The 19282-nt window shown below is 43.1% G+C and overlaps 1 protein-coding gene across 5 annotated transcripts in view; it reads left to right on the forward strand.

Moving 5' to 3' along the window:
* The first annotated feature begins 1186 nt into the window (after positions 1-1186).
* The window catches only part of gab1 (GRB2-associated binding protein 1), a 52612-nt gene continuing 34516 nt past the window's right edge, over positions 1187-19282 (forward strand). For 4 of the 5 annotated variants that reach the window (XR_013077073.1, XM_076728252.1, XM_076728254.1 and 1 more), the window contains exons 1-2: positions 1201-1678; positions 1768-1921. Coding sequence is in view for 4 of the 5 variants with exons in the window: in XM_076728252.1 (XP_076584367.1) it covers positions 1850-1921 (72 nt within the window). In the remaining variant the exon portion in view is untranslated. Of the gene's footprint in view, positions 1679-1767; positions 1922-19282 lie in introns of all 5 variants that reach the window. The other variant, XM_076728253.1, reaches the window with a different exon arrangement.

Here is a 19282-nt window from a genome sequence, read left to right on the forward strand (position 1 = left end):
TCCACTGAATTACGCCAGTAACAGCCTAGATGCTCTGCTGAGCCCAATGTATTGATCAGGTATGGAAAACCAGATCAAGTCAAATTATAGAAGCACATTAAATTAACATGTTTAGAAACAACCCACATTGACCAAAGTGCTGCACCATATCAGACTTAATTTAACCATTTTCTCATCGCTGTGCTGTTTGATATTAGCCTATAAAACACTGATTTATCTAAGAATATAGTTTAAAAAAAATGATCATATGGCGACAAAAGCTCAGACAAGTTGGACATGTTAACAAGGAAAAAAGACAAATGCAATAAGTACAAATCATACCAGGGAATGTACATGCAAAAATACGTCAGAACACCTTAGAATATGGCAATGAGCGCGTTGTGCTTCCTGTTAATCTCCTAAAATTGCAGGATGTTTATGGTGAATCTTCTTTATGGGTAAACACGCATTATGGACAGTGCATCCCGGCGCGCAGTGATTTCTTGGGACCTTGTGGTTCACACTGAGGTGGGTCGTTTCTTTGTCTTTCCTTCAACTGTCTGAGGCCACTTTTTCTGTTCGCCCAGAGGTGCACACAGCTCTGTTACATCATATTTCATCTATCAAATCGCCCGAGAGCCGTTTGTTGTTTTGTGGGGCGGAACACTAACGATTTTTGAACTACATGTCCCATGATTGAGGCTCCACAGTATTCCTTGCACGCTGCCGCCTCCCTGTTCCTGTCCCTCTTCAACACTAATCAAGCCAGCAGAGCTACAGCAATGAAACATCCGGTGGTAACTTTCAAAGCAAATTTCGCAATGACGAACATTTCATTGAGGGAACATTAAATAGAGGGATTGTGTTGAAAATGGAAAGTGTCTTAAAAAAATGAAAGTAGTTTGCAGGAAGTTTTTGTGATCCACAAATGAAAATACATTTGTTTTTAGCATAACTAGCTATAACTGAAAATTGAAAAATTAGGTCTGCCAAATATGAATCAGCAACGACCGAAATAAAAAATTTACACGTAATTAAGTCAACTTAACGGTAGTTTCTATGGCTATCATACCAGTCCTAACGGCTAAAACGAAAAATGCCATGTTATCATTGGCGCGATAACCGTTGAGAAAGTTCTGGATAAGCCAAACATTTATTTTGAAAGCAGAACCCCCAAACTTCCATTTTTATTGTCGTTAGATCCGTTAGCTTGACGTCACCATGTTCCCGAAGAGGGTGAGTTGAGGGAAAGACGGAGCCACTCTGTCAATCATAATTAAGGAACCATGGGAGTAAACTGGTAGGGAAGCTCGGCGGAACCACTGTGTTTACGGTGAAGATTGTTTAAATTTGCGCCGAAACGACAACTATGCACCGGTACACTGTGGGACATTTACGTCTGATCGCGCCCATCGGGAATCGCTCCACTTTGACGGGAATTAGCATGAAGCGTCACATATAACAACAAAAACTTAACCGACTTTCAGTTGCGCCTATTTTTTGTCCCCCACAGCGATCCAGTGTGAACAAAAACACAAGTCAGCGTTGATATTTGTACTAAAGGCGGTGCCGCGGAGGTTTTTATGAACTCCAAGCTCAGGATTTACCCGTTTATTTGACTACAACTCGTGGAAAATCTGGTCTGTGCATTTCAGAGGGCTGCCTGGTCGGCGAGTCGACTTTCGAGGAAGGAGTGACGGTATTTGTCGCTGTTAAAAACGCCACCTTTTCAACTTTCTGTATTTCAGTTTCACCTTTTGAGCTTTTTTGTTTTTTTGTTTTGTTCAGGCTCAAGGAGACACTCCCAAAAACAAGCGAAGCCGAGCAGAAATCTCCGCTCAAACTCCGCGGAGAGCGAGAAGGAGCAGAAATGAGTGGGGGAGATGTGGTGTGTTCAGGGTGGCTCAGAAAGTCTCCTCCTGAAAAAAAGTTGAGACGTTACGTAAGTGCACTTTCTCTGTTATTCGTCAACGTTGTTCTAAAGTAACCTGTTCGACAAAGTGTGTCATCTTTGCCTTGCACACCTTTCATGTGCGCAGTGACAGACATGTAGGCCTCATCTTGTGTGCATTTCAACGAATCAGGTTTGCCATTTTCTGAAGCTGTAGCTGAGTTCACTGTGCCCTGTGGCACAGGGACCTGACTGTCAGTTAGCAGGTAGGCGACCCTTGTTTTGCTCAAGGGCACATCAGCAGGGCACGTTGCCGTTGTTTTGGGTCAAAACTGAGACCTTTCCGGCCTCCTCTGTGGCTGCTTGATGCTACCACACAGCGATCCGGTCTCATTACCTCTGAGGAATTGATCATCTTGGGCCGATAACTCATTGATTACCTTGTGGAGTGTGGTCACAGTTAGTTCTCCCAGTGTCAGAGGTGGCTGATGGTCATGCAGAGGGTTAAATGATTTACGGAACAGCGGCGGAATACACCAAAGGATGATCTCCAGTTCCTGTCAGCTGTGCTCAATGAGCTGTTAGAGTAGTTGTCAGAGCTACTATAACTATTAATGTTTACAGTATCGCCCGGTCAGTCGTGCACATCCACGCTCACACACATCATGAGGACAGTACCAGTCTCAGCCATTGTTTTTCACACCGGCAGTGAATTGTTGCCGGTTTGGATCGATGGTTTACAGCTGACTACAGCGCAGATGCAAAAGCAAATAACTTCAAGTTGCACAAGTTACCTGTGGAGCCTGCATGCTTTCCTCGAGGATCAGTGGATATCTCCTTTATTGATATTTGAATTACAAGGCGGCTTGAGAGGAGGGATGTTTTCACAGAAACCACAGGTCCAATGAAGTGTGTTTTTTTATTCTGAAAGCCAAAAAATGAAAATCTAGCCACAAAGAGGATTTTTTTTCTGACATTCATAACAGATTTGTCTGATTTGATGAGGAGGAAGTCAAAATCTGAGCTCACTGCCTAATTGTGAGCATTTGTTTTGTGATCACTACAGCTTCATAACATGATAAGAGACCCCCTTTTTTTTTAACCACTTGTTGGAAAAATAGCCTGTTTTCATTGGCAGAGGTCACCCTGACGTACAGTATGTGGTGCAGAGAACTTAACATTCCCACTTAAGGATGTTCTCACTTCTGCATCACTTGAGGTAATCCCTACGAAACCAAGTGTTAGCTATAATGACCCAAAATTGTTCTTTCTCAATAGAGCTAACAGCAGGCTGGTGAAGGGCTTAATTGTTCTCAAGGGGATAAAGCAACTAGCTGCTCCGGTTTCATAACTGAGATCTGGACACAGCAGCACAGAATAACCAGGAGGCCACGTCACAGTAAGGTTATGAGCAACATGGAGCTGCTCTGATGCTGTTTTTTAAAGACAGTTTTGTGTGGCTGAGCAGCAAACTACATTACTGTTTGTCTCTGTATGCAAACAGCCATGGTCTGTTGTTCTAGCTGCTTTTTATTGTTGAGAATTTGTACAATTTGCATTAAAATTTTGCCATCAAAAGCCAGCATGTTAAACAGAGGACACAAGGGAAAACTGTTTTCCATATTTTTCTTTGTTTTCCCCCTTTATGACTAGAAAAACTACAGCTTTCTGTATCACTGCTGTTCTTTTTGCTTTATTTTGGAGCTGAAGTAAAATCAGAAAAAGTTGATATTGAAATTTAAAAACATGGTTTCCCCTGAGCGGGCTGAAAAAATGGATGGCCCCCTGGGAAAGGTCACTGCACTTAGTCACATGAGGCTTTGTAATCCATGGAAGTGCTGACTGGTCTTTTTTTAGCCGATGTCAAATTGTTCAGCCGTCACCTATCTGGGAACTCATCACCAGCTGTTTGAGCTGATGCCCAAAAATAGAGACGTTGATTCTTTTCTAAAATAGAAATCATGCAGCTGGTAGTGAAGCATTGTGGTTGTAGGCTGGCAGAGATTAGAGGGATGATTTCAGATCTGAATCTAGGAATTGTTTTGATATTTGAATAATCTGCTAATTTTTTACCTGACGAATTGATTTTGCGTGTTGTATTTTAGTAGAATAGTATATGTTAAAATATTAGTGTTTTGTGCACCAGTACCACACCTGGGCTTCAATACAAACATGAAAAATGTTAGTCGATCAAGTAATTGTACAATTACTCGCTTGAAGTAAATATCTGAGGTTGTACATGAATGGATTGTGTGAAAATGTGTGTTGAGTTTGGTGTAAATCATATGATGGGGTCTGTTTTCGAGGTTAGGATGGCTTGTGATTACTGCTCTGAATGTCAGCCAGAGTAAAATCTTGTGGTTCTGTCAGGTGATGCTGTCTTAGAGAACACTAGACTGCATCTCCCAGTCAGTCGTGTCCTGGAAGATGGACCCCGGGTTCCTCTGCTTTTGTATGTAAGTGACTAATGGGGACAAAAATAAGAAAAATGGTTCAGTGTTGAGTGCTGCAGCCGGCAGCTGAGAAACTGCAAAGTGCAAAGTAATCCCTGCAGGTGTTTGCAGCCCATCAATATCATGGACAGAAAGTATTTGTTTGTAAAGAGATAGCCGCTACATCGCTCTTACCAAAGCCACCAGACTCCATTTACAGAAACACTAATTTTATCTCTGTGAAACACACGTCATTCAACCTCGAGAGAAACAAGGAGGAGCAACAGATAGGCAGATTTTCCCAGTAAAAGATGGTAATAACCAGATAACGGATACCGTGCTCCCAGTCTGCACCGATGAAGTGAAGGTAGCTGTGATGTGTCTTTGTCCGGCAGTTGGTGGTCAGAGCGAGCTTCTCTGCCCTGGCTAGCTTGGCTTTTAGCTCATCCTTCATCTCCTCAAAGTGTTTTTCAATGCATTCAATCACAGTAGCTCGAACTTGCCGTCCACCACGCTGATTGGTGGCATATGACAATCATACTGGGCGATGGCCTCAGACTGAAGTGCATCACACTGTGTGTTTGTATGAGTAACCTATAGACCGACATGCAGAACTCAAAGACATCCCTAATCACAACACAACCCATTGACCTTAATGAGAAAATGAAAACAACCCTTCAGCCTTGTGTCTGTCCGGGAGGAGGAGGCAGTGATGGTTCTGTTTGGCAGGGACAAAGTGTCCTGACACTGTTTGTCTTTGTCTGCTGTCCAGAGAGGATGTTAAATCTGTCAGAGAAAAGCTAAACTGAAGTCATTTTACCGTCACGTGCCAGTGTCATTAAGATACTGCCCTAATACTGCTTACAAAACAAGCAGCAGCCGTCTTCTTCTCTACCTCGTCTTTCAGTTTAAACCACAGAAAACAATAGTTTCATGATCGCCTTTTCACATGTTTGCTCTGCTTGATTTATCTCTCATGACCTTTTGAGGGTCTGCTCCGAAAGTCCCACTTATAACTGTTTAAAATTATTGTCAGTGACTGGTATTCTGTGTCGATCGTTGGTGCCAAATTCAACCAAATAAATGTAGTAAACCTTTTATGCACTTGTTTCCCAATGCATTTAACAGTTTGTCCCAGCAGTAATCGGGAGTTTATGCCTTTTCCAAGTAATCAGGCTATCGTAGGTGAGCTGTTCAACTGATCCCAGGCTTCCATGGAAATTGTCTTTATCTTATTTAAACTAAAAACCCAAAATAAATCATGTCGTCACAAACCCTCTCCAGATCACTGCATTTATTCTGAAACACGTGGAGCACTATGCTGTGGAGGTAAACATTTGGTGATAGGTTCAATGACTGAACTGAAGAAATAAATAGAAGACATTACAGTAGCATGTGAACACGGCCCCAGCTTTAGCTCTTATTAGCCCCGTCTCCAGACTGAGCGCCGGTAGACTAGAAGCCAGGGCCCCTGCTTACCTGATTAACCACTCAGGGCAAAGTTTGCCCCTGAGGCACGGCTGCTGATTGGTGGAGCTCAAAGGTGAAAGCAGTTCAGCAGACCTGCTGTGCCCGAGCAGCAGAGACCATTAAGAGCTTGACATGAGAAATGCTCCCTGTCTATTTATTACCAATGAAAAGTGAAGAGACAATATTCAAAATCTCTGAGTTTTGGTCACTTTAAATTGATGTTGGCCGATCGGGAGATGTCCAGTTGATTTAGGCTGTCTCTGATTTCCCCAGACGTTATAGTTATGGCTGCCTGATGACATAACAGCACAGCCAATGTTAATTACTGTGATGCATCAAGACAAACAAGACATTCTCTTTGTCTAATTTTCCCAAAACCTACTATAATGAATATTTACTTCACTTTCACTTTATTTACGACTAAATTACTGTTGATACAAGCAGTGGAGAAATTGAATTAGTGTAATTTCTTTTAATGTCTGTCCGAATACAAACTGCCATAAAACAGGATCAATGTTGGCTGTTTTTTTCTTTTTCCATCCGCTCTGAGTGACATATTGAAATGGGTCATTTTTCTGTGTCTCATAAACAGCTCAGTCAACATTTGGTAAACAGAATATATGCAGTATTTGCAGTGCAGTCTAAATAGTGCATTCATTCATTGTTGCAGTCACCATTCTCTGAGAAAGAGTCAACACTTCCTGGCCATTAATGTCTCATTCAGGGGCAGCATGAAGGTATCTAACCACAGTTGCTTTTGTAGGACTTTTCTCAGCCAGAGTTTGTCATAACTGTATCCTCTGCAGTTTTCCATTTCATTGACACTGCATTTTCCATCTGGTTCTCCTTTTCCTTTCGTTTCTTTTACCTTTCAATCTGTGAATTTCTGCCGAAGCCCACTTGTGAAAACCTTGTTCAGAAGAACAGCTCGGAGGCCGATGTTTTCACAACATCTGCAGTGTGTTATCACAGTGGCTTTAGAAGGTGCAGGAAAACAAAAACAGGGTTAGCAGTTACGCAGACGGCTGGTCTGTCTGCTGCGGACAACAAAATTTACATGATCAGATTTTCAAGCCTTACCAAAATACATTAACAAAAACAGTTCTGGTCTGTTTCTCACTATAACGAGAGACTTCTCTCGTTTTTACAGACACGTTTAACTACATCATCTTCATGTTATGGCATTTTCTCACGTTACTTGATACCAAACTATGCAGTTTTTACTAGAAACCTTTGTTGTTAGACCACAAACGTTCTCATTGTTTCACAAATTGGTATGATCGTTTAACAAACTTACACATGTTGTTAAAGGGAGAAAAAGGTCCATCTTTGCCAAAAGAAAGACATTTGCCTTGAGCAGTCATACCCTAAAACATTACTGAAAAACATGCACTGCCACACAATTCGCCACAATATCAGAGCCACGTGCAGTGGCATGCCGTGTTTTGCTGGGAAACTGTGGGTCATGGCATTTACCTTGACATGCACCACCCACCTAAAGGCAGCGGCGGTGGACCAACCCCAGCAAGACAGCGCGTCCAGCCACACCACAAAAACTGCCCAGGAACGACTCGAGGAACACGACAATTTTGCCACCGTCTGTATGTTTTCAGGTGTTTCCCTGCTGCTTTCAGGAGCTGTTGCTTAAATGCTGCAGCACCCATTCGTAATAGTGACATGACTCCATTTCTTGCCACATTTATTCTCCTCACGTCATTACAAAGATGCAGTGCACTGAAGACCAATGCCTATCATTGAATAGATAGTTATATGTTGAACATAACCTCTCAGCTGAGCATATAAGGCCGTTGGCAGTTATCTTAGTAATCATCTCGATGATAAATATGTAAAATTACAATGATATTGATTTTTGAGTGTATTTTGCAGCCCTAATTTGGCTTGGCTTTTCTTCAGTTCTTTCCTCCTACTGCACATATGGATCGTTAGGATCCATGTGGTCCACTGCCATGCATTGGAAACAGATGAGGATTTTGTTATACTCTTAGTCCAGCCCTTAATAGGGCCTCAGCACTGCAGCACAAGGCTGCTGGGTATACCGGAAGAAGGAAAATATTGAACTCTGAAGGTCCTCCTCTGATGGCTGTAAAGAGAGACTGAGGACATGCTCCATGCTGGTCTTGAGTCCTCTCAGCTGGGGAGGGGGGATGCTTTTACAGTACACGGTACTGTGGCCATAAGCCATTACTTCTGTCTCTGGTTGACTGGAAACATTTTTCATTTATAAAGTAAAGAGAAATATGTACGCAACGAACGTGACAGCGCAGTCAAAGGAAATAAAGGCATAGCTCTGTGTTTAAGTAGAGGATTCATTAAATCTGCTTAGCAAGTGGAACAGAGAACAAACACTCACTTTCTGCTAAACTCCCTCCCCACATGCTTGAAGAAACAAACAAACAAACAAGCAACCCGGACGGGATGCAACAGAGGCGTACTTGTGCAGCATTAGCCTCTTAGGCTAACAAAGCAAAACGACTGAACCATGTCCTTACCGCCACATCAACGTGGCTCCATTTAGAGCAGGCGGACTGCTGCTGCATGATCTGCCACAGCCTGAAAATGGATTGCATGTGCCATTAATTATTTAATGTCCATTACAAACAAATAACCATTAAATATTAATATCTGTGCTACTACAATAGTTATCCTTACCAGCCCACTTTTGTCTCAGGCAGACTAATGTCACCGTGTCGTGTCAGTTGCATCGTAGCTAAATTGGTAACTGACATGGTTTCAAAGTTTTGCTGCAAAGACTCACAAACATACAGTAAAAAGAAGATCAGTAGGTTCCATAATACTTTCAGCTGTTTGATTCTCGACGTGATGATTTTAGCACAGCTTTGTTTGAATGCACTCAGAGTTTTTTTTTTTCTTTTATGACAGGAGGCGTTTATGCCTTTGTTTCAAAATCCACTCGAAGTGAACAACGTCTCCATTTTCTTCTGGATATTTATAGAGTGTAGTAAGCCTGAAATCATGTCATTGCATCACAAAGGAAAACACAGCCACAAAAACAAAACAGCCATAGAGAGCAAAGGCCTCTGGAAGTTGGCACAGCGTAATCTTTTTGACACATGGTAAATATCTCACCGAGCTTCTGCAGCGTCATATGAAATGAACGTCAGACCAGTTCATCAAAGCTTTATGAGACGGCAGTTTTGAGTGTCTTGAAAACATGAATTACGTGTCGCTGCAGCCACCCAGTGAGAGAAAATCAACCCAATAGATCTGCTTTGGATGTCTGATTGTCCCTCTGCACAAAGAACGCACATACACGTTTCTGTCTTTGTGCATACACGTTCTTAGTCGTAAATCTGCACAGAGTTTTATGCCTCTGTCCCCCGGTGGCTTTGTCTCTTTGCTGTCTCTGTTGCCATGTGGGGACCAGTTCGCAGTCTTGCCGTCCTGCAGCATTTCTAAGTAGCATCTGGCATCCTGCATCAGAACAATACAGATAGTTTGAAAGGAGCAGCGTTCGATAGTCAGGTGCAGCTTTTGTCTTAACGTCCACTCTGTTCCTTTCACAGTGGATCGTCTCCTGTTTGTCACGTCAACCAGATACTTTTAGGCATAACTTTCAATGCAGGTTCTTGAGCTGCTGTACTGCTTTTCAAAGCCTCTACAGGGAGGGAGTGTTTATACCAGCACGCAGCCATTTACAGTTTCTAAACAAAGCTGAAATTGAAGGTGATTCTTTAGCTGCCGTCTTGTTAGCATCTCTATCGAGAGCTGTATTGTCGTGTAAACTTTGGTCTACGTTAAAACACTGGAATTATGGTGGAGGACATAACGGGGGAGGAATCATTAAGACATTGTCCACAGGGTATAAATGTTCAACAGGCTGTGATTATATTATTGGTTGAAATGTTTTTTGCGTCATAATGAGGTCACGATGCTGTCATGTCAGGATGGTGTCAGCGTTACGTGCTTTTTATTCACATCTCCCCCCAAAATGTTTGAATGATGTTATTGCGTCCTTCTTTAAAGTCAGTGTGGTGGTCTGGTGCACTGATTGTTGGATTGAACTGGCAGGTCAAGGCTGACATGCAGCATTTTGTAAACAGATGTGTCTCTTTCGCCTGGTGCAGCTGTTTACTGTCCTCTGAGCCAAATCCACCAGCAGTTCGTTGAGGGACTGCAGAGAACTGGTTCTCATGCAGGCTTAGTTGTCTTGTTTGAAACTTGGGAACAGATTGTGAGCTGTGTTTTCTGTTGGAATATGTTTCTGTTGAGTTGTAAAATGATCCCTTTGTGCTATTTGTCACCGTGCCAAGTCGAACAGTCTCAAGTGCAGCTATTATTAAATGCAGATGACAGAAACTTCTCAGCTATTTGCCAAGGCTAATTGTACACGTCATCATGTGTTATTTTCATCTCTTATGATTGATCAGGACGATTCTCATGTACTGGTTTGACAGAAGAGTCTCACTTTTTTTCTTTACGTTGTTTCTCGTGTTTCAGCTGCTCAGCCAATGACACCAGGCAGTAAAAATAGGATGTGTCATAAGGCTGCTTTCTGATTCCAGAGTGTAGCTGTAGTCTGTCGTGGACATATGGCCAAAGATGGTTGACACGAACCAGACAAAAAGGATTTAGGGCTCTATGTTCCCATCAGATTGCTGTGAGAGAGAGAGAGTGTGTGTGTGTGTGTGTCTGTGTGTCTGTGTGTTTAAGAAAAAAAAAGGACAAACAGAAGTTGAGCCAAATTTATGATAATGTGCATTCCCTGAATTCTTGCAAAGCAGAGGAAAGCTTCTTCAAGACTAATGGTGCAGGACTGTAAATATGGATGCAGTGACGTGCAGGCTGGGATATACCACAATGGCAATCGATAACTTTGTCATTGATGAGAAGAGTGAGAAAGCAAACGGGATGAGAAAGGCTGGAGTGTTTCTCAAAGCAGCAGCGTTAGGCAGCCTCCAGTCAGAGCAGCTCTCTGTTCTCTCCCTCTTTCTTTCCGCTGCCAGTGCTTCTTGGCAGGCACAGACAGCAGGAATGTGAGGTTGCTCTGAGCTCCTCTTTGCTGGTCTGCTGGGGTGTGAGCGCCCGGTCCTGGGCCGCCGCTCGCTGTCCGGCTTAGGCTAGGATGGGCTGGGCTGGGCTGGGCTGCACTGCAATGCAATGCACTGGCCGATTGTTGTTTCTGCAGCACCGGGAGGGAAGAGGAGCCGCTCCCTGGCGCCCCAGCAAGGCATGGCCGCCCCTTCCTGTGTGAGGCGCTGATGGCTACCAGATGGCGGGTGAAGGGAGAGGAGGAGGGGTCCAATACTCTCTTTCTCTTTTTCTCTATTTATCCCTTCTGCCTTTATGTTTTCATCTCCCTGCTTATATTCTCTGCTTGTCTCTTACAGAATCTTTTGATCATCAGTAGCTAAGTGCTCTCTTTATAATGGAGGATGAAAAGCAAAGTGACGGTGAATTTTGCAGGCTGTGCCATGCTGTGTTCCTCAAGGTGTTACATACCCCAACACAAAAGATGTCACCATGACTCACTTGTGATTGATGACTCACCGTAGAATTGTATACTTTGAAAGCCTTCATGATACATTCTCTCTTTAAAAGTCCATAAGTAACATTTTCACATGAAGCTTTATTATGACTGTAGCTAGAAGCCTGCTCATACCTGTGAAGCAGGAGCTGAGGTGCGCATGTGGTGCTTGATGGGCTTCATCAAGAACACACAAGGACTGAGCTGGATGACCAGTTGTCTCACTCTGAAAACCTGCCCCTCACCAACATGAGGCCCTTGAAACTCATTGCAATGCACATAGAGACCACCATCACCTCTTTAGCTGAGTCTCGTGGGTGCGCACATGGTCACAGATGACTTAACACACCTACTTGATGAAATTAGCTCTTACAGCATTGTTGGGGGGTTGACTTGTTTGTGCTTTTATGCAGCCTCTCCCTCAGCTACCTTTACAGAGGCATCAGATACCTGTTAATGTTGAATTGCATCTTCTAGTCATGATGCATTATATCATGAAAGACTTGGAAGTTTGGCTTTCACATGAAAAATTAGCAATATTGTGATACAGAATTTATTCTGATTTAAAATACAGGCTGTCTAATGTAAGTAAGCTAGATGGCTGAGTATAATGCATCAGACTGGTTCCATCTTCATGTTCCAGGGTTCTGGGGTTTCCAATAACCTAAAATCTGATTATAGTCTTAGTTAATCCATTCATGATTTCATCTATAAAATCAGTTTCCCAGAGTCCAAGGTGACATCTTCAACTGTCTTTTTTTTGTGTCACCAGCATTTCAAAACCAAAAGATATTCACTTTATTATCAGAAAACCAGGAAATATTCACATTTACAACCAAAAACAAAAGCTGCTACCACTACTTCCTTTGCATTTTTCCTTTTCCTTTTTCCTGAGTGATCAAAGTAGTTAGCAATCCTGTTGATTGGCTACTTGAATAATAGACTATTATTATTATATTTTAGTTGCTTCATCTCAAAAATTTGATTTGGATGTTGTGTAGTGTTTTCTTGTGCATTCAAAGACCTGTCAGTCAATGTGAAAGTGATAGCTAATTGCAATTCTGTGTTTTGAATGTTGCTGGTGTTGCTTCTTATTTACATGTGTAAAGCCCTGCTGGATCATGAAGAATCTTACATCAGCCGTGACACTTTTCATCACAAGTTACATCTAGACGTCATGCTATCAGTGGACTCTTCCCTCGGGGGTGGACATCATCGACTGGAAAAAATTTTCTGATCAAGCCAGTCTGACAAAGAGATGCTATCGCTGCTGGACATCTTGTGACCCAGGTCTTTCAAAGACTTCCTCTTTGTGGGGTTGTTTACTTTCTAGATGGGAAATTTCTGCAAATGTCAAATATATTAACAAGAAAAAGTCCACTGTGTCAAAATTGCTAGTTGTGCACCTAAAAATGAAATGGCAGATGCAAGATACAGGGTACCAAATGTCTCCCAGAGGGTTGCACAGATGACTGGACATGTGTTGTCTGTTTGCAGATTCCTCAGGCTGGTTTTTAAGAGACTTTCCCAGGGAGCTTTAGCTGTCTTCCTCGGAGACGTTTAGCGCTTTAAAATGTTGGATGATTAGAGTGATGAGGTTTGAGGACAGCTTTTGAAGGTAGAAATATGTGGGACTGGATCTATCCACATTTAACTCCAAAGGTTCACCTGTCATTGCACACACATGCACACACACACACACAGATGCAGCTGGCACTCTAGTTATGTGGTGCTGTGTGATCTGACCCTAGCCGCTGTGTCTGCAGCCCCTTAATATAGCCCACTGCTGTCATGGTAGTTTTGCCCCTCTTCTCTTACTCTGTACTGTGTGCGCACCAATATCTGTGCATGTTTGTCCCGGCCTGAGGACAAGCTGAGTTAGACAGGGAGGTGTTGGGGCGACAGCCTAGAGACCAGATGCGAAATATTGTGACTTACCTGTGTTATTTCCCAAGTGACTGTGACTCAGACAGGCCCTCAATAAAGCAGATGCTGTCTGTATCTAATCACCAGTAATTTGTCTTTTTCTGTGGTTTTCAGAAATCTCATTTAGTTTTTAAAATCTGCTTCTTTGTGTGTTTTTGAGGAGTCCTCAGCAGAAACAGAAAGGGACAGAGAAAGATGGATGGCTCTCTGCTGCTCACCACTGGCCCTGTTGTGGCCACTGTCCCTGATTGCATTAGAGTTACTATGGTGCTGCTTGATATCTTTGGCCTGGCCTCGAGCCAGACGACGTGGTTTAGCATGCGCACATGTGCACGCACAAAGAGAGAGATGCAGCTGAGACCCCCACTCTCAGAGAGCATTCATTTCCAGTCTGATTGGGAGCTGAGAGCCGGGAGGACCTCCTCCTCTTGTCCACCTACTTTCTTGGCATTTGTCTGAACTTTCCCTGGCACGCTGCTCTTCTTCTTACCGGGTGTGTCTCAGAGATCTGTGGAGTACCTTGACCATCTTTGTCTCCGCTCTAAGCCCACTGCATTTGGATAACAAACTACTAGCTGTTTTAAATCCAAACAGAGCTCAAGGTTGGTCATTTGTATTTTATGATCACAGGTTTAGTTACAGGTGTTCAGTGTAACAGCCTCTCTGGCAACGTAGCTGAGATTTAAGGAACCGTTTTGCTTCAGGAGTCACAGCTTTCTCTCAACATTTGTGTTCCATAGAGTAACTTACTGTTTAGTTGCACTAGCTGTTCTGCAGCAGTGCTTTTATTTTTCAACCCCAATTCCAGTAACATTGGGATGCTTTGTAAGGCATGAATAAAGCAGAATGTGGTCCTTTGCTATTCCTTTTTGACAGAAACTCAACTGAAAACAGCACAAAGACAATATGTTTGGTGTTTGAGATCATCAGCTTGATTTTTGTAAATATCTGCTTTTTGAGAATATGATGCAGCAACACGTTTCACAGACTGGGAAAGATGTGGAACACTCCAAAAACACCTGTTTGGAACATTCCACAGGTAAACAGGCTCATTGGTAACAGGTGAGAGGATCATGATTGGGTATGAAAGGGGCATCCTGGAAAGGCTCAGTCGATCATAGAGGATGGAACGAGGTTCACCACTTTGTGAACACATGATTGGATGAAGCTTTGAAATGCTTTGTGAAACCACGGCTGGTAAACACTTTGTTTGGAAATGATTCTTTTTTCATTCACATTTTACATGGTGTCCCAACTTTTTTTGGAAGCAGGGTTGAAATCTTTTAAGCCTCATCTTAAAGTAGAACTTTTTGCCTGTGATGTGTGATGAACTTAATACATGCTGCAGTCTTGTGTTTGTTCTACTGTGACGTATTTTGTGAAATGTTATGTACACATTTGGCTAGACTGCGCTGTGTGACTGCGTACAGGCCAATCAGGGCTGAAAGGAGGATTGTCTCAGCCCCTCTCGTCAGCGGTCAAGGAACAGCGCGATCATGTGAACCAAGTCTGCCATGCCAAAGGAATGTGTTGAATTCTAACGATGCAGCTTTGACAAGTGCATGTGACTCTGTGCAAGAGCTGAGATTGGTGAGGGCAGGAGAAGCAAAGGCAGATAGGACGAAATCAGAGAGCAGGTAGTCAAAAGGAAGAATGCAGTGGACAAAAGTGTCAAGGTTGTGGAGGAGCAAAGCGTGCACATTTTGACCTCCTGCTTATCTGGGGAAAAAAAGTATTAAAACTGGAAGACCAAACAACAAGGAGATACTGTGGGAACGTGATAAACTGGTGTTTTGGGGAGTAACATATCCTGAAGTCAGATGAGCGGGTCCTTATCTGCAGCACAGCTTTGGTTCTCATGGCCGAGAGGGGGCTTCATCTGCGCTCACAAACCGTCCTCAGAGTACACACATTGAATAGGTCACTGTATGAACAAGGCTAATTAAGTACAGTGAGCCTGGGAATCATTTTCAGCAAAGGTTCCCATTGGTCATATAAATGTAGTAATTGTGGTGTTCGTGTATCAGTGAGGGAGCAACATTGAGCTTTTGTCAGTATATTTCTTTACTAGAGGAGCAGTTAAACATAAAGGCGGTCCGATTCTTGTTACTTCCATACGCAGCTGGTTGTTTTTGATGAAGAAATCAACCATCAGAAGTTACTTTGTGTCAGTGTGACAGCAGTTTCATTTGATTTTCCTGTGAGGTGGCCAGAAAACCGTTTTTAAAATAAAGAGAGATTATTTTATCACCCTGATGTGAAATTGACCAAAACTGGACCGGATGGTTCAAGCGCAGTGCACATAATGGATGCACAGCCTCCATTTAGCCATGCACTGAGCTTAATGTTGTTTCCTGCTCTGTGGGGTAATAGGTAATGATTGGTGACCTGGATTTTGCTCTTGCCACCACAAGCCAATGTGAGTGCATTTTCACCATGCTGGAGTGGGAGGAACTGTGGATTACCAAAAAGTGGGAAAGATACTTAAGTAATAAAGCAAATGTTGAGTGGCCATGATTTGTGCTGTGGTGATCCTCCACGTGCACCGGCTGAGTTTTTATTCCTGTTACGAAGACACCTTATTTGAACCTGATCTGTATTGTTTTGCAGTGTATTTACAGTGGTTAGCAGGTTTATGCAGAGCCGTTTATTCTGCTAATAATCAGATTAAAAGCCCAGTCAGACTTAGAATACGTCATGTACAGACCTTATTAAGAATAAACTGGACTATTTGGAAACAAATCTCTCTGATTCCAGTCTGCTAATAGGGCCACCAGCTGCATCGCTAACTGGCTAACGTAAGCTAGTAGCTACAGCTAAAGACAACTACAGCAAAGAGTACAGTGACCTGCAGTTAGCGGTCACTGGCGATATGCTAACAGTTTTTACACATTGACCTGTAATACTTTGCTCTGAAAATGAGCGTTTATTATGTGAGTGCTCAGTCCGATTATTCCCTTTTTTAAGGCTTACATAATCTTACTTTGCATTATCGAACCCTTGAGTCAAGTTGAATATTGTAGCTCTAGGTGGTAGTTGCAGTACAAACTGTAGTTGTCAGCGACATGTGCTTTGTTGCACTGCCATTGGCTGTTTTCTTAGTGCGAGGACTTTCTCATGGGAAGCAGCTTTGTTTGAGAGCTTCTTGGTTTTGTTAATCATGGTTGGTTGCTTATCTCCTGCTGCCATTTGATTCTGAAGTCTGTTTGGTAGATTCAGTTTATAGAATAAGAAGCTTTTATCCTGCTTTCTCACCTTGTAACCTGTAAACATGACACCTCCCATGTAATAATGTTATTTAGCATAATTGTGTGGGATTTGTCAGTCAGATTGATATCATTTATTCAGGAAAAAATTACCTTAAATATTGTATCTGCAGCCATTGCTGCACACAGAGCGATGCATAGTAATTGACATTTGAGTGGAACAAATAGGTAACTGCTGCTGTGACTCTGCAGCCTGGCGCTTTGTCTTCCTGCTAGCTGAGAGAATATGAGAGGGACGTGGCTCAAAACATACGAGAGGTTTGAGTATTAGATTTTTTTTATCAACATCATCACAAAAAATGTGTCTTGGAAGTCCAGCTTGTGTGTGTTGGAGATCTCATCACGATGAAGGAAGTCTCATTTTTTGTGGTTTTGAGTTTAACAACAGAGGGATGCGGTGGTCGGGGCTTTTTGGGAAGATTGGACATTGTGGTCAGTTAAAGGTCAGGACAGTTTATTTTAAAGTAGATAGATCCTTAAAAGCAGTTGGTGGATAAAGATGGTGTGAGCAGTGGCCGCTCTGCCTTTCTCATAAAACTTAAAGTGCGTGAATGTATAAGTTTGCACATTACAGAGTTGGTTGAATAACACAATGGTTTATAGACTGAACAGGTTCGGCAATTAAACCTTTTGAGAGAAACTGTGCGCGAGAGATGGCAAGTGCAGGTGAGTTGAGTACGCATGAGTGTAAGCTGTTAGAACAAATCTCCAGGCATGCGAGCACACACCCACAGAAGCCAACCCACAGCTGAAGAGAGAGGACATTTAAAAAAAAACAACAAAACACACTGACATTGTTTTGGGGCTGTTTGTGTAATGGTTGAGTTGCAAAAATATTTTGCATTGTTATCTTTGCTGCATGTATTGGTCGCTTAAAATGAATGCGTGTGAGGGATTCCACACATTCTTGACTAAATGCGAATCACTGTACGGGAATCGCATGAACACACATGCAGCGCACAACCTCTGAGGTATGTGTTCACGCCACGCACATTCCCTTTCCGCTGAAAGTGAAGTAGTATCATCTGAATGCGACAACAGAGTGGAGGTGTGTGCCAGTTTCAGGCCAGTGGCTGAAACAGGAGGTGTGTCAGTACGTGAACAAGCCTCAGCATGCTCAGCAGCTCAGCTCGTAGAACAGGACACCGAACGTGGTTCATGCAAGCACTAAGAATAAGTGTTGTGTTTCTGATCTAAGACAGGCAGCTTGTCAAAGTGTCATTTGTCGCAGCACCTTTTCTATTATGTCAAATTTTCATTGGCTGGAATAACTGGAAGCCTAAATTGTGCTTAAATGTTGTCTCATCTCCTGCTCTGCTGCGTAACCAGGCGCTGGATTTTTAAATGCACCACCACTGCCAACATTGAAGTGCATATCAGAGTCCATTTCCTTATCTGTGTGTACGGCATCTCAAGCCATTTCCTCATGGACGGACTCTAGCGAGAGAGGGGCTAATTAGATCATGTATAAAGCAACCTCTCACTGGCCACTAAATGTGATTTGGAATAATTTTCATTGGGCTGATTGGATTAGACTGCTGCTGCTCACTACATGGACAAGGATTGGGTTAGACGCACACACAGAGGAGACTGACACAGTTTAACAAGGTACCTATTATCCAGCATTTCATTCATTCAAAAAGCCCTGAAATATGGAAACTACACTTTCTGTTGCTTCATTGATGTCTGCTGAATTCGAAGAAAATTCATTTGAACATGGTCTCATTTGAGAAATTAGCCAAACACACCCATGAAAACACAGGCCCACACACTCACCCACAGATGCTTTTCAGGCCTGACTGTGGAGAAGTCATCCATCTCACCATGCAGTGGTCCCCCTACAGGAAGCAGTGAGACCGTCATGAGTCTGCCGCTCAGCCCACAACCTGCTGTAGTGTGAAACCCTCTGCTTCACTGAGAGCTGCGAGGCTGTGCCGCTGCAGGCTCTTATTCAAACATTAAATGTAAAAACAGCACAGAGGGTCCACAGTAATAAACTGAGATACTCTAGATGGACCTGTTCGTTCTGACTGCATGTGAGGAGCGAATCAAAAGCCACAGCAGGGATTTAAAGAGGGACAATGCGCTTTTTGGCATGTGGGCACAGCTTGTTGAATAGCGGCTGATATTTTTGGTCCTGCCCACCTATCTTGGGCCGGCGTTATTGTAGGTGTACTGTAGTGGAGAAGCAGTGTGCAAGGGGGTTGGGGTGGGCAGTTGTTGCCAGGGGAGGTGGTGTGTTATTTTCAGTCCATTGTGTCTACTTCCTGTGGGTCAGGGGTTATTGGAGCAGGGTGTTGCAGACTTTACGGAGTAAAGAGGAGGAGAGGGAAGTCAGCAGGGTAGGCAGGAAAGTGGCCAGACTCACTGGACAACAGTGGCTGGTCAGCAGCTTGCTTACCGCGCTTCTCTCGCAATGTTTCTCGCTTTTTTCCGCGCAAAGCTTGGACTCTTCAGAACCAGGTGAAGGGCTGTGGATTGCATTTCGGTCACCGGTGAGCTTGCCATTTAGCATTTTGTTTTGATTGTTTGAATACTGTTGCTGTCAGCAGTTGACAGATAACGTGTTAGCTTGTTACTGTTAGAGACGGACTCAACTATCAAACGATTATTCTACAACATCAGTATGGAGATGTTTTTGATGATGGGACAATAACACAGCAGAAGTATGGAACACAGGAAGTGGATGGAAGTTTGATGCCTCTTATGCAACCTGAACAATGGTGTTGTTTTGGCATCAGGATGCCAAAAGCGTTGCTCGTGGCGGTTTGATTCAGTGTCAGGGAAGAAACTGCAATCGTAAAATAACAGC

The sequence above is a fragment of the Chaetodon auriga genome, chromosome 4 (assembly GCF_051107435.1).
Source record: "Chaetodon auriga isolate fChaAug3 chromosome 4, fChaAug3.hap1, whole genome shotgun sequence".
Lineage (NCBI taxonomy): Eukaryota > Metazoa > Chordata > Actinopteri > Chaetodontiformes > Chaetodontidae > Chaetodon > Chaetodon auriga.